Source organism: Quercus robur, chromosome 4 (genome assembly GCF_932294415.1).
Source record: "Quercus robur chromosome 4, dhQueRobu3.1, whole genome shotgun sequence".
NCBI classification, from domain to species: domain Eukaryota; kingdom Viridiplantae; phylum Streptophyta; class Magnoliopsida; order Fagales; family Fagaceae; genus Quercus; species Quercus robur.
The window spans coordinates 14521883-14536297 of NC_065537.1; the positions used below are offsets into that span (position 1 = coordinate 14521883).

Consider the following 14415-nt stretch of genomic DNA (forward strand, 5'->3'; position numbering starts at 1 on the left):
ACACAAATTGGTATAATATACCAAGTAAAATTTTATTGACAGAGTAGTTAAATTACCTCCAAGTAGTAATCCTCAGCATATAACAGAGCAGCAAAATAAGCCTTATAAGTTGAAGGAGATAAGACTGCTTCAGAACTTGAGGTGCAATGTCTCTCTCGATGAGACCTTTGATATCCTCAGGAATAGCATATATGGGTGCAACCTTTTCACACACATAAGTCGTCTTGCTTTCTTCATTTGTTATTATTGGGAGCTGTATGCAGAAATTAGCTTAAAAACTGGTGATTGCTTAGTGGAATACAGAGGTGGCCCAGAGGAAGGAGGTGGCTTGGATGAATATGGGACCACTGAAGGTGAAGATTGAGGTGGTTTATAGGAAGTTGGAGAAGAAGAAGCTGATGGGGGTTCAGTGGTCTTGGGGAAATATGCATATGATATGGAAGAATCAACTGGAGTTTTAAGGGATGATGGAGATGGACTAGAAGACAAGGGAGGTGGTTTTGATGAAGATTGGGATAGGTTTGAGGAATCTGCAGGTTGTCTAGAAAAAAATGTAGGTGGCAATGGATTTGAACTGTTAGAAGAAAATGTAGGTGGCAACTGAGATTGATGGTAAAGCCAAAGGTTAGAGGAAGATGCAGATGGTTTAGATGGAGATTGAAGTGGTGTAGAAAAAATTGTAGGTGGGACTGGACTTGAAACTTTAGAACTGTGAGAAACTTCATTATTTATGCTTTGGGAAGAACTCTGAACATGTTGTGGCTTGACTGCCACTGAGCTGCTTATCCATGAAGATTCGGGTATGTTTGAGGAAGATGGAGATGGTTTGGATGGAGATTGAAGTGGTGTACAAGACAATGTTAGTTGTTTAGAAGAGAATATAAGTAGCAATGGACCTGATTCTTTTGAATTCTGAGAAACTTGGTCAGTCCTTTGGGATGAACTCTGTTCATGTTGTGGTTTGACAGTCACTGAATCTACTACAACTTCGATTGGATAAGATGAAGAAGCACTTGGATGTTACTCCGGAGGTTGTTCGTATACTAAATCATTGTTCCCGCCAGAAGGGCTACTACTAGAACCAGACCCTAGAAAAAGTTTTCTAAGGAAAGATTTCGAGAAACAAAGGACGCATGGGAAGATTTTAAGAATAAACCAAGACTTGCTTGTCCTCTCGAGATGAAACCTGTCGCAGGTTGCTGAGAAAATGAGGACCACGTCTCAGAATGTAAAAGATGGATTCGCAACTCAAAATAAAAATCTGAGTCATCTGACTAAGCTTACCAAAAGGCTATTGTTGTTAATATAAGGCACAAAACTCTTTTCGCAAAGCTTGGCATGACTTGTTAATGAAAATGGTGTCAGTATTGGATATAATAAAAATGAAGTTGTTCTAATCCCAGCAAGCAATAACAACAGTTGTTTAAAAAAAAAAAAAAAAAAAATCTTGTATACCTACATTACTCTTGTTTCATCTTGTTCAAACTTTTAAAATTCTAAATTATTTTAAAAATTTGCTAAATTTTATTAGTAATAAAAGAAAGAATCGAAATGATGATTTAAGATGTACAGCAATAAGCAGAAGGTAGATAAGAATAAGACATACAAACATGATATACCAAACATGCAAAAATTGGAAATTATTTTTGTTTTGAGAGATTGAGTGAGGGTTTGTTGGTTTTGATCTACAAAAGTAGAAAGGTAGTAAAGAAATGTGGAATCTCATAGATCATCATGGTTCTGATCTACAAAAGACAACCCAATAAACACACACAAGTGAAGTGAAAGATTAGGGGAGTGTTTGGTTTGTGTTTTCAAATAACAATTTTCAGTTTTTAAACAATATTTCATGTATTTCTACACATTTTTTCACCCACATGTATTTCCACACATATTTTTAAATAACAATTTTCAGTTTTTAAACATATGTACCAAACGAGGCCCGGACAACCAAGAGGCTGGTTACTTTCTTTACTATATCAACCATATTTTTCCCTAGCTACCAAACAGACCAAAATGATCATTGAAAATCTGAGAAAGTGAGTACAACGTAGATCAGAGAATTGTAATTAAGCATGTTAGAATGATTATAGACAAAGTAGAAGACCGACCTGGATTCTAGACCACAAACTGTCTTAATTCTGGTTCTCAACTACAATTAATCACAAGACTATGCAGATTCATATAATAAAGTTGATGAAAGCTGTAAATTCCAAAAATCTTTTACGTACACCACCCCCGGCTTGCCAAGTCAGCAAGTGGGTCTAGATATTTTTTTAGAAGATAGAAATCTACTTTAGAAACTTGAACCCCGGCCCTTACGCCTCACACTCTATAAGCACTTATACTTGTAGAGTGACTATCGCATTAAGGGTGTGTGGTGGTGACATGGCAAGATTTAGTAAAGTGCCACTAGTGGCAATCCAAACCAGGGAAAAGTGTATTGTACCCATCATTTCCACAACTTTTACTAGTAAATTGTCCGTACAATGTATGGATAATGTTGTAATGTTTTTTGTAAATTTTTTTTTAGAAAATGTTATACATATATTATAGCATATTTATTATAAAACTTTGTTAGTAATGAGTTCATCATAGAAAGTAACAATTATAAATTGCACACACATATCTATTAAAATATTTTGTTCAAGAAATGAGTAATAATTAAAATAACTTTGGAGTAATATTGTATAATAAAAGTTGATAAAAGCTTATTAATTCATTCTATAGTATTGATTTTTATTATGTAATGTAATAAAAAAAAAACTTCATTACGAAATCATTTTTTTTCTTCAATGCTTTGTTATTGCGGTATGATGATGTTTGTTATCATCATCGATTTCTTCATCTTTAACGTTTGAAGTTTAGTTTATCCATATTCGTTCAATTTTTGAGTTTTTATCACTTTTTCCTTTTGTTGCATAATTTGTGTTAATCACTAATGAATTGGCATTGGGAAATTCTTGATTGAATCTTACAAAATTTGGACTTTGCTGCTAAGATGTTTTGTAGGTATTTTTGCATTCATATTAGATTTCAATGATGTGACAGTTTTTTGTAAATGTTTTTCTTTTTTTTTTTGGTTAATTTTGGAATAGTGTAGCAAGAAGAATTAATATAGCATATTGGATTGTGTGTGTGTCTATATATATATATATATATATATTTTTTTTTTTTCCATACTTTTTTTTTTCATTTGTAGGTGCATAAAAAATCTTAACAACTATGTAATTTTCAAAACCATCATTTAGATTGAATTCATTCAAATGAAGTAGGAAAATCCATTTTTTTTCCTAATTTTTTTTTTCCAAATCGTGTGGGATTCCTTTCCCAATATCAATAGTTTTACAATATTTAAATAAGTTGCACCTCAGTTCTTTTTTACAACAAGATCTCTTGTAAATTTATTTAGGATTTTCTCGACATTTCGATCAAATATCACAAAAGTTGTTTTGTCAGTTGCATAAAAACTTCAATTTGAATCTTGTATTTGAAGTAATTTGCAATTGTATATATAGTAGTTATAGTGAGATGAATATATTATAAATATTTGGAGAGTATGTAGTTAATGTGAGTGTTTCTAACCTTGGGATAGAAAGATTTGTTTTCGTTTTACATTTTGCACACCAAAATGATCTTGCTTGTGGTTTGACATTCTTTTCACAAAGCAAGCATGACCAAATCTTGACACTGGTTGGTTGAACAAAGTGGTGTCGTTTTGCTAAGCATGTTTTGCTGGGTAAGGAACCCAAGAAACCAACATGAAATGATAGCTTGGAGAAACTGTTGGTAGCTGTTGGAACAATCAATGAGATTTTAAATAGGGGAGCCAAAGAATTAATAAGGACAACCAACAAGTCCAATAAAACCAAGTTAATCCAATTAATTTTGCCAACCTTTTACAACATCTAATTAAGCTACAACAGCTTCATTGCAATGCTGTCTTCTGCAACCCTGTCAACATGAGAAGATAACTTGGAGTATATGTTTTTGTTCCCCTTTGTCTTCCATTGCCATCGACATTTATGTCTCTGCTCTTCTTTATTATAACATTAATTGGCAAAATATTGAACTCCTCTCCAATGAGGGAAAAAAAAAAAAAAAATCATAAGAGGAATCCCTTAATCACTTACATATAGATTTGGTTTGTGTGGATGTGACATGGACAGAATATGTATAAAAAAAAAAATCACATTTCACTTATGTTTCTAGTCTAGTATGCTAAAACATTGGTCTAGAGCTTCACTCTTACATGCACTTTCCACCACGTAATTGGTTGGTCAACCTATCAAATTAACAAATGACTCAATTGGGTTCTACGCAAGGTTTTCAGACCCGGACCGTTCATTGAACCGTAAAAGGGAGAGGTTCAAGGGTTTTGAGGTTGGACCGAGGTCGAACCGGGGTCGAACCGTGATGACGTCATAATTAATTTAATAATTATTTTAAATATATATAAAAACATTAAATTAATAAAAAATAGAAAAATTAACTAAAATAGCCTAATTCATTTAGAAAAGCTTATTTCTAAAAAATACATAAAACTTACAAAAATACAGTACACAATTACACATTGTTACACACTAGACAAAAAAAACTCCTTCCCATCAAAAATGCATGAAAGAAACAAGTCACTAGACAAAAAAACTTTTCAAATGTAACATCCTTTCCACAAGTTAATTGAACCATAATACAAAAATTGATCTCTAAAACATCCTAATCCCACATTCACTTTTCCTTTTCAACTTTCCACAGAACCTACTCATTATGCAAAAAAAAAAAAAAAAAAAAAAAAAAAAAAAACTAAATAATTAACTTGTATTGCTGGGAAAGCATAGGGTTTCTGAGAATAATGTCTTCTTATCTGGGAAAGCACAGGGTTTCTGCAAGTCATTGGTACTTGTATTACTGTTTTTGCTTCTTCTCACTTTGACTAGCTATTAGCTTACTTTTGTTTCACACTGTTTTTGCTTCTTCTCACTTTGACTAGCTATTAGCTTACTTTTGTTTCACATTTTGATTAGTCATTTCTTCTTCATTGTGCTTGTCAAGTATGTGAGACATTAGGGCCAATTGTTTTCAGGACACCATCATAAGAAAAAGCTAGTTAAGATACTATAAGGCGTCTGCCTGTTCTATCACTGAACTCATTTTGAAACAGGTCCATGGTCCACCTGTTCTATTCTTGAGGGTCATTTTTCTTCTTCTCTTTTTATTTTTTTATTAATATGTGGTCTAATAGCTGTAGTTAAGTAAATTTGAAATCTAGCATATTCAGATGCTATGTTAATTATGGGATTTCAATTATGTTGAGATTGCTTTTAGTAATGGGGCAAATGATTTGAGAATAATGTAAATATTATTGAAACCAACAGCAATAAAAAATACAAAAAAAAAAAAAAAAAAAAAACATGCAGCAAGAAGTTGCAGACACAACAAAGTAATTTTGGCAGACAGAAACACCAATTGACCCAAATCAATTTTCACAATTACAATAATATCACAAGCCTTGTCTTCACATACACCAACACTTCAGATCTATATCATCATCCACAATCAATTTTCAATTGACCCAAATCAATTTACACACCAACACTTCAAATCTATATCATCATCCACAATCAACTTGCAAATATTAACAAAGAAAAAACAGATTAAAGTACCAACGACGGCAACGGCGACGAGGCACAGAGTGAGCTGCGACAGGGACGAGGGAGAGAGGCAGAGATGAGCGTGAGAGAGTGAGCTGCGATCTGGGTTGAGCTGCGACGGCAACGAGGGAGAGAGGTAGAGACGAGAGAGTGATTGAGACTTTGAGAGAGTGAGGAAGAGATCTGGGCTGAGCTGCAACAGTGCGACAGCGACGAGGGAGAGAGTGATTGAGAGAGTGAGGATTGAGGAAGAAATCTGGGCTGAGCTGCGACAGTGTGACGGTGACGAGGGAGAGGCAGAGACGAGAGAGTGATTGAGACTTGAGAGAGTGAGGATTGAGAGTGATTGAGAGAGGGTTTCAGAGTGAGGCTAAGAGTGATTTTTGAGAGAGGGTTTAAAAAAAAAAAAAAAAAAGAAGGCTGAAATTAGGGAACCGTTCGAACCGTGTGAACCGGTCACGGTTCACAGACCCGGACGGTCGGACCGCGGTCCGGATGGTTCCATGCTTTTTTCGCATGGAACGGTTCCTTACCTTAAATGGACCGTGAATCTGAACGGTTCCCGGGTTTTCCGGTCGGACCGTACGGTCCGGTCCGGGTTTAATAACCTTGGTTCTACGTTCTGGCTAGCATTAGGATCCACAAGATTGCTCAACTTTGATATTAGATGTGTTTATACCATAAAAATAAATATTAATCAACACCACTCTAGATACAATATCAATGGCTCAATAATAATATCGAGACTAAAATTGAGGTGGTGAAATAAGAACAATAATATCTATAATAATAATTGGCATAAAGTCACTTGTAATTTTAAAATTAATAACATGCAGGTGAAAATTATGTTGTATGTTATTAGTTTGGTAACTTTTCTGTGTGATTTGACAATTACACCATGTGAAGAGTAGTAACAACCTAAAACCTTATCTTAAGACATGGATGATTGGTAGGAAACCACCACCCTTCTTATGTTATATGTGGTAATAAATGCCACTAGTCAATTATATAGAAATTGATTTTTTCATAAATGAATTAACAAATTATTTAACAAAAAAATTACCTTTATTTTTCTATGTCTATTTTGTTCAACTACAATGGTATAATTAGAACAATTTTACAAATTTTTTCACAATTTTAAAAAAGGAAAATTGTAATTAATGAAACATTATTTTCATATGGAATCACGAGGTCCAAGACTGGCATCATTTTTATTATACACCAATTATAACCTGTTAACTTAGTAGCAAGAACTCTTGATAATTGATATTGATAAAGGGGAAAAAAGGGAGAGATGTGAAGGCTGAAGCATATAGTGTTTGGGTAGCAATAGGTTTTTCGACAATGGGACTTCTGAGTGTAGAAATATGCATGTTCTAACCAATGCATATTGATATTGGGGCTATTTGGCTACTCACGTACCAAAAGATAGGCTGCGGTCCAGATTTGAGAGGCGCGTAGAGTTTCTTTTCCTCAAAATTTGGGCCATCTCTATTTGAACTCCAAGTTGGGCTAATTAGGCATTTAAATGGGCCTTCGTGGCTACATCACATGGTATATAAAGGGGCTGAGATTTCATTCAACTGTTTTTTTTTTTTTTTTGGATGGGGTATAAAAACAATTTCATACCCGGCATTACCTGGAATCTAAACGAAATTCGATAGTCAAACATAATATCACCTGAAATTCATTAGAGCTATTGCTTTTGCTTTGTGATTCACATAATGAACTAAAAAAAAACCAATACTATGAGAACATGAATGAAGTATAGATAGTAAGGAAAGTATTAGTCCCTGGAATCAAGAGATAAAACTAAACATGTCATTTACAATAGATAGAAAGAGAGAAGGAAATAAAACTAAATTTTTACATAGAAGGTCTTTGCAAACATACACACACACACAAAACTCAGATGACAAAGCAAGAAAAACACACACACACACAGGTAGATAATAAGGTGGCAACATTTATACAAGTGCATACTGCATATTGCTGTACACGAAAGAACAGTTGAAAACCTGAAATTCAATAGAATGACTCAGAGCTATTTAGTATTCATAGATGCCCTTTGACCATTGCTCAAAGCCAACCAGCTCTGTGATGAACATTGGATTGAGGATTTGATATGGCCCGACTTCACAAAGTCTTTCAAAATATGACTTCCTCAATCCGTATTTCCTTGCCATGTTAGAGCGGACCCAACCTGAACGGTTTCCAGGTTCACCAGTAACAATAACAGATGTATTCTCATTAGCAAAATTGGCCAAAGCTATTGTTGCTTCCGGCTCTGTGGTTGATGAGGCATCCACTAGAAAAATATGACTAAAATGTCCGGCAGCTATACCTTGATTGTGCAGTCGAAAGCTACTCACAAAAGTTGACAGAATTATCTTGAATTTCTGAAGTTTTTGGAGTGGAGGACATGCAAAACACTCATCTTTTACAGGACATGAGCGCAGAATGTCAATGGGTACCCCATCTATCTCTCGAAATGCAGCATTGGCTCGAAACATATCTGACTCTGGAATCACCTCCCTCAAACTTCTCATTAGCATATCACATGTGCGGTTTATAGGTGCACATATAAGAATCCTGTTCTCTTTAGAGGTTTTATATATTTCAATTACTGCCTCACAAACAACCACTTCTGTTCTTGCTGACACTTTTTGTTCAGGTACATACCTTGGCGCGTTAGTGCCAATGAGCGGGCCCGCAAGAAGATAAGGTGGTGAGCCCTGAAAGCTTAGGATCCGACGCACTGCATTGAATTCATCTGTATTAAGTTCATCATAGGTATCAAGCAGAGCTGGTGGGTTAAGAATATTCTTCCGAGGGACGCATTCAGGAAAAAGGAAGTTGTGTGATGAAGGACCTAATGCAGCTTCAATTGCTTGATGAGCCCTTTTTAGACTAACTCTGTTGAATGAGAAGCTGATGTCATATTTGCGATTTGGATGATGCTGTGAATGAAAATCATCTCCAAATTCAACTAATACACGCCTGCTTTTCACCACACGATGGATAAAACCCTGCTTACCATTTAGACTGTTAGTGTTTTAGATATGATCATAAGATGAAAAAAAGATGTTCATAAGCACTCTGACTGGATATGTAAACTCAATTACAATTAGTACAATTGGTATACAATTCTGCATAATGCTATTAATATGAAATTATGAGGTTTCTTTTTTGGTTTTGTTTTTCTGGCTTTTTTCCTTTGTATGAAAAATCACCCTGAGATGTTGGGCGTTTTGGAATTGACTCCTTCATCTTTATATAATTAACTAAATATAGCATAAAATCCTGCAATTATGAATTCTCTTAGAGAGACCTCTGATGAAACATTTTTTTAAAAAAATCAAAATTTATTTTATCTGATCATTAGGTATGGACTTTGATCTTCACCTGTCAAAAGTGGATAACTGTATGGCTGATAGGATAGCATAGATCTGTGTAAACATGTCACTGCATTTGATATATATTAGTTACAGAATCTGTCCATGTTTAGTCTCTCTCTCTACACGTACACTGTTAATGGAGTATAGATCCCAATAGTAAAGGTGTAGCTGTTCAAGAGTTTTCCTTTGTAGACGTAGGTTTTCAGGCCAAACCACGTTAATTTCTCAGTGCTTCCACTTTCCCTTTCCCTCTCTCTTCTCTCACTCACCCTCAATTCACAATAACAATTTTAATATGGTATTAGAGCCAACTTATGTTTGGTTTTCTCATTCCTTCTTTTTCTCTGAGGTCACCATTTCTCTATCGATGTCCCACTAGGCCACCAATGCATCCATCCTCCAACCAAAGTAGGCATCCTTTGATCATCAGAGCAGCCATCCTCTTGAGGTAACTCTCTCATGCATTCCTTCAACCTTTGTTCGATTCCACACTGTGCCTGGTCCATTCTACATCATAAATCAAGTTGTATTCAAGATTTCACCTTGAGTTTGAGGGGGATATTAAATATATTTGTCCAGGTTGAACATACCTTTACAATTTGAACCATTGCACTACACTTAAGATTAGTCTATGCTTAGCCTAGGTCTAGTCTCTCAATGGGTTCATTGTATGATATGGATCTTAATAGTAAAGATGTAGCCACCCTCAAGGGTTTTTCATTGTAGAAATAGGTTGTCAGGTTGAATCACGTTAATTCCTTAGTGCTTCTGCTTTCCCTTTCTCTCTCTCTCTTCTCTCACTCACTCTCAAATCACAGTAATTTTAACTAATATTAATAAACTACTCCATAATTTGCTTATCCATTCGATATCACTTGAGGACACGTCCTTGTTATAAATTTTGGCTCTTCAAGGAGCAAATTTTTGCATCGACGTAACCAAAGATCCTTGCTGCAAAGTAGAAAAGCTCAATAACCTGTAACCTCCTCTGGATTTCTCAAGTGAACCAGGGATACAAAGAGGATACAGTACGGGTCAAGTAGATTTTTCTGATATGCCAGATTACTATAGGATGATTTGTGGGGAGGTTTGGCTGCTCACTCATCAGTTATGCGAGACCAAACTAATCAAATGGTCAGATTAGCAAACTGTGTCACTAGGTTGAGGATTGGCCAGCTATATAACAGTTAAAGTCAGGTGCATAGAGCAGAGTTCATAACAAAAAAGTTGTGCACAGAGAAGAATTCATAAAAATTCAATTTAATAATGTGATGCAAAAACCTTCGCTTCAGGTTAGTAAAGAAAGATTCAAAAAATGATGTATCAAAATACCATAATACTAGACCAGTTTAAACTCAAAAGAAAAACAAGTTATCTAAACATAAACTCAAGACCATCTCAAGCAAAATTATATGATTTGATCAAGTATAGGTTAATTGAAGAGTAAGCTTACCTGAAATGGCTCAACCGTTTCATCCGAAGGTCGTGCATAAACCATGTCCCTTGATAAAAGGAATGGCCGCTTCTCAGGAACAGAATCAATCTCAAATGCTACAAAGATTTTATCATCCTCCTCACCACTTCCATTAGAGTATTTTGACTTTTTTGATTTTAAAAGTACTGCTTTGTCTGGCTTCAATGTCACTTTCTCCAATAGGAAGTCACTCCATTTCTAGTTCCAATAAAAGCCCAAAGTTACTACAAGCCAGAGTGCAAAAGCATGTAGATAGAGTATTCCATCAATCATAGCATGTTACTATACATACCACTTGAGATCGTCAAAGAAGCCAAAATATATATATAATTTAAAATGTATGATGGATATTTGCAAATAACAATGTAAAAGAGGTGCCGAAATGGGATCCAAAAGAAAGATAAATTTAAGAAACTTTAGAATAGTTGCTTTATTCCTATAAAAGGTTTTAAGAAAATGACTTGGTTCATTTACATTGCTACTCTCGCTCATTTTTACGGGATTTTTAGAAATAAAATAGAAATTTTTTTATTAATTCTAGGAACCTGCTATCCATTTTATATCAGAATACAACAAAAAAGAATTTATATGATTTCACTCTTTTTAATCATAATCTAGAAGTTGATCTTGTGAATGCGCAGAAGTATTTCATTTGAATGCTATAACAAACAGAACAAAATCATTTCAATAGAACATGGAGCACATTGGAAGATCGATTCAGTAGATGCATAAAAAAATTCCCTGAATTTCATTACATGTCATTACCTCTGTACAGGTCCAGGACTTATCTGATTGAATCAATTTCAAGTATAGGCCTTCTTCCAATCAAAAATTATGAAAGATTTGAAATGAAATCCTAAGCGTATATATGATCAACACAACCAATTTAAATTTATTCCCATTCCTATCTGAAAATGCAGAGACCTATTTGAAAATAGTAAAAAGAAATTTCTTACAGCAGTTAAAGGCATATTTCTCCATTGATTACCAGAATATAAAGTTTTGCCAACCAAGAAGCAGAATGCTGTATAATTGATGCTATGCACAACTAAATCAGTTTTGGCAACAAAGTCACACAATATATTGAGTTACTGCATAAACTTCATATGTGCTTTAGGCAAAAATTTTGATTTTCTTTTACTGACAGGAGTATGATCCCTTCACTCTCACATACACCATGGAAAGCACTGCATGTGGGAAACGCCCACAACTCAACTAAAACCCAATTAAAGAAGTGGATGACCAGAGTGAGACTACCATTTACATTATAAACCAGAAATACATTATACTGTTATTGACTCAGGTCAGCTATCCTAGCATAGTTGAGATGTCCACTTCAAAGTTCAATTCAATCTAATTTCAAATGGTGCTTGCATCATTTCTTTTTTATAATGAATATGCTTGCATCATTTCTCCTTGTCTCTAGTAAGAGAGAGTTCCCAATTGGCTTTTCATGAAATCTTTTCTATTGCAGAGTGTGTGTTGAAAGTTTAGGAGGCATTAAACCACAGCAAAAAAAGGCAAAGGAACTCATTTGCAATGCAAGCTTGAATGTCCAATCCAAAACTAAAACTGTATTACATTTTTTTTTTTTTTTTTTTTTTTGGGATAGGTTAAACAGTACAAATTCACATAGATGACAAAAATTGTTTTGAATTGGAGGCAATATGCACACAAATAGAGATCAAATGAGATATGTTTAGAATTCAGCTTCTCAACCCCACTAATTTGCATCCCGGTATTTTTCAAACATATTTATTTCAATTTTTTCCATATTACTGACGTATATAAATGTTTATCAATATTGTTTGAAATGTAGTAAAATAGGATCACGAAATTTTATCAGATAGTTCATAACTACATCAGTTAAACCTGACCCAAACCCAACCCACTTTAGCTCTAGTTATTTTTATACTGCAGTGTAGTGCTACATACTAAACAGGATCAGGTCTCAGCCCATGACTTTGTACCAGCTTAGCATATTTTCATTTTGAAATATCCAATGTGTTTGGATGGAGTGGAAGGAATCAGGGGTGTTTTTAACCTTATTTCGATTTTCTTTAAGGGGAGGGGGAAGGGTTTTAAACCTCTCATTTTAATTCCCCCAAACTGGGGGAGTTGGAGGGAAGGGGTTTCCACTTATTTTAAGAAAAAGAATTATCAAATTATATCTATTTCTTAATTAAATTGAGCAAAATAGGGTACACTATCAAATTATCCTCAGTTTCCCATTTTAAGGTTTAAAACATCCAAACAAAAGGAAGGGTTCCCCTACCCTATCCTCCCCTCTCTTTTCTTTCCCCATACCCCCTACTCCCCTCTTCCTCCAAACTTCCAAACGTGTTGTTTGTCTCTACAAATACTCTCACCAATAGGACAAACCAAACGTACCTATATAATTTTGCTTGTATGCCATTCGATAACAAAATAATCATGAATTAGGAAAAATTTACTAAGCAATTCTCCAACAACTAGATTTCAAAGAAGATAGTACACAAATTGGTATAATATACCAAGTAAAATTTTGTAGACAGAGTAGTCAACTTACCTCCCAGTAGTAATCCTCAGCATATAACAGAGCAGCAAAATAAGCCTTATAAGTTGAAGGAGATAAAGACTGCTTCAGAACTGGAGGTGCAATGTCTTCCTTGATTAGATCTTTGATATCCTCAGGAATAGCATATATGGGTGCACCCTTTTCACACACATAAGTTGTCTTGCTTTCTTCATTTGTTACATTATTGGGAGCTGTTTGCAGAATTAGCTTAAAAACTGGTGATTGCTTAGTGGAATACAGAGGTGGCCCAGAGGAAGAAGGAGGTGGCTTGGATGAATATGGGACCGCTGAAGGTGAAGATTGAGGTGGTTTATAGGAAGTTGGAGAAGAAGAAGCTGATGGGGGTCCAGTGGTCTTGGGGAAATATGCATATGATATGGAAGAATCAACTGGAGTTTTGAGGGATGATGGAGATGGACTAGAAGACAAGGGAGGTGGTTTTGATGAAGATTGGGATAGGTTTGAGGAATCTGCAGGTTGTCTAGAGGAAAATGTAGGTGGCAATGGATTTGAACTGTTGGAAGAAAATGTAGGTGGCAATTGAGATAGATGGTAAAGCCAAAGGTTATTGGATGATGCAGATGGTTTAGATGGAGATTGAAGTGGTGTAGAAGAAATTGTAGGTGGGACGGGACTTGAAACTTTAGAACTGTGGGAAACTTCATTAGTTATGCTTTGGAAAGAACTCTGAACATGTTGTGGCTTGACTGTCATTGAGCTGCTTGTCAATGAAGATTGGGGTATGTTAGAGGAAGATGGAGATGGTTTAGATGGAGATTGAAGTGGTCTAGAAGAAATTGTAGGTGGGCCTGGATTTGAAACTCTAGAACTGTGAGAAACTTCATTAGTTACGCTTTGGGAAGAACTCTGAACATGTTGTGGCTTGACCGTCACTGAGCTGCTTATCAATGAAGATTCGGGTATGTTTGAGGAAGATGGAGATGGTTTGGATGGAGATTTAAATGGTGTACAAGACAATGTGGGTTGTTTAGAAGAGAATATAGGTAGCAATGGACCTGATTCTTTTGAATTCTGAGAAATTTGGTCAGTCCTTTGGGATGAACTCTGAACATGTGGTTTGACAGTCACTGAATCTACTACAACTTCGATTGGATAAGATGAAGAAGCACTTGGATGTGACTCCGGAGGTGGTTCGTATACTAAATCATTGTTCCCAGCAGAAGGGCTACTACTAGAACGAGACCCCAGAAATAGTTTTCTAAGGAAAGATTTTAGGAAACGACGGATGCATGGGAAGATTTTAAGAATAAGCCAAGACATATTGCTTGTCCTCTCGAGATCAAACCTGTCTCAGGTTGCTGAGAAAATGAGGAC

The 14415-nt window shown here is 35.3% G+C and overlaps 1 protein-coding gene across 2 annotated transcripts in view; it reads right to left on the reverse strand.

Moving 5' to 3' along the window:
* Positions 1-7412: 7412 nt before the first annotated feature.
* The window catches only part of LOC126720651 (probable RNA helicase SDE3), a 45914-nt gene continuing 38911 nt past the window's right edge, over positions 7413-14415 (reverse strand). Inside the window, exons 2-4 of one of the 2 annotated variants that reach the window (XM_050423381.1) lie at positions 13072-14399; positions 10503-10721; positions 7413-8680 (exon numbers count right to left, since the gene is read on the reverse strand). In XM_050423381.1, coding sequence (XP_050279338.1) covers positions 7700-8680; positions 10503-10721; positions 13072-14361 — 2490 coding nt within the window. In that variant the 5' untranslated portion in view covers positions 14362-14399 and the 3' untranslated portion in view covers positions 7413-7699. The remainder of the gene's footprint in view (positions 8681-10502; positions 10722-13071; positions 14400-14415) is intronic. The other variant, XM_050423384.1, reaches the window with a different exon arrangement.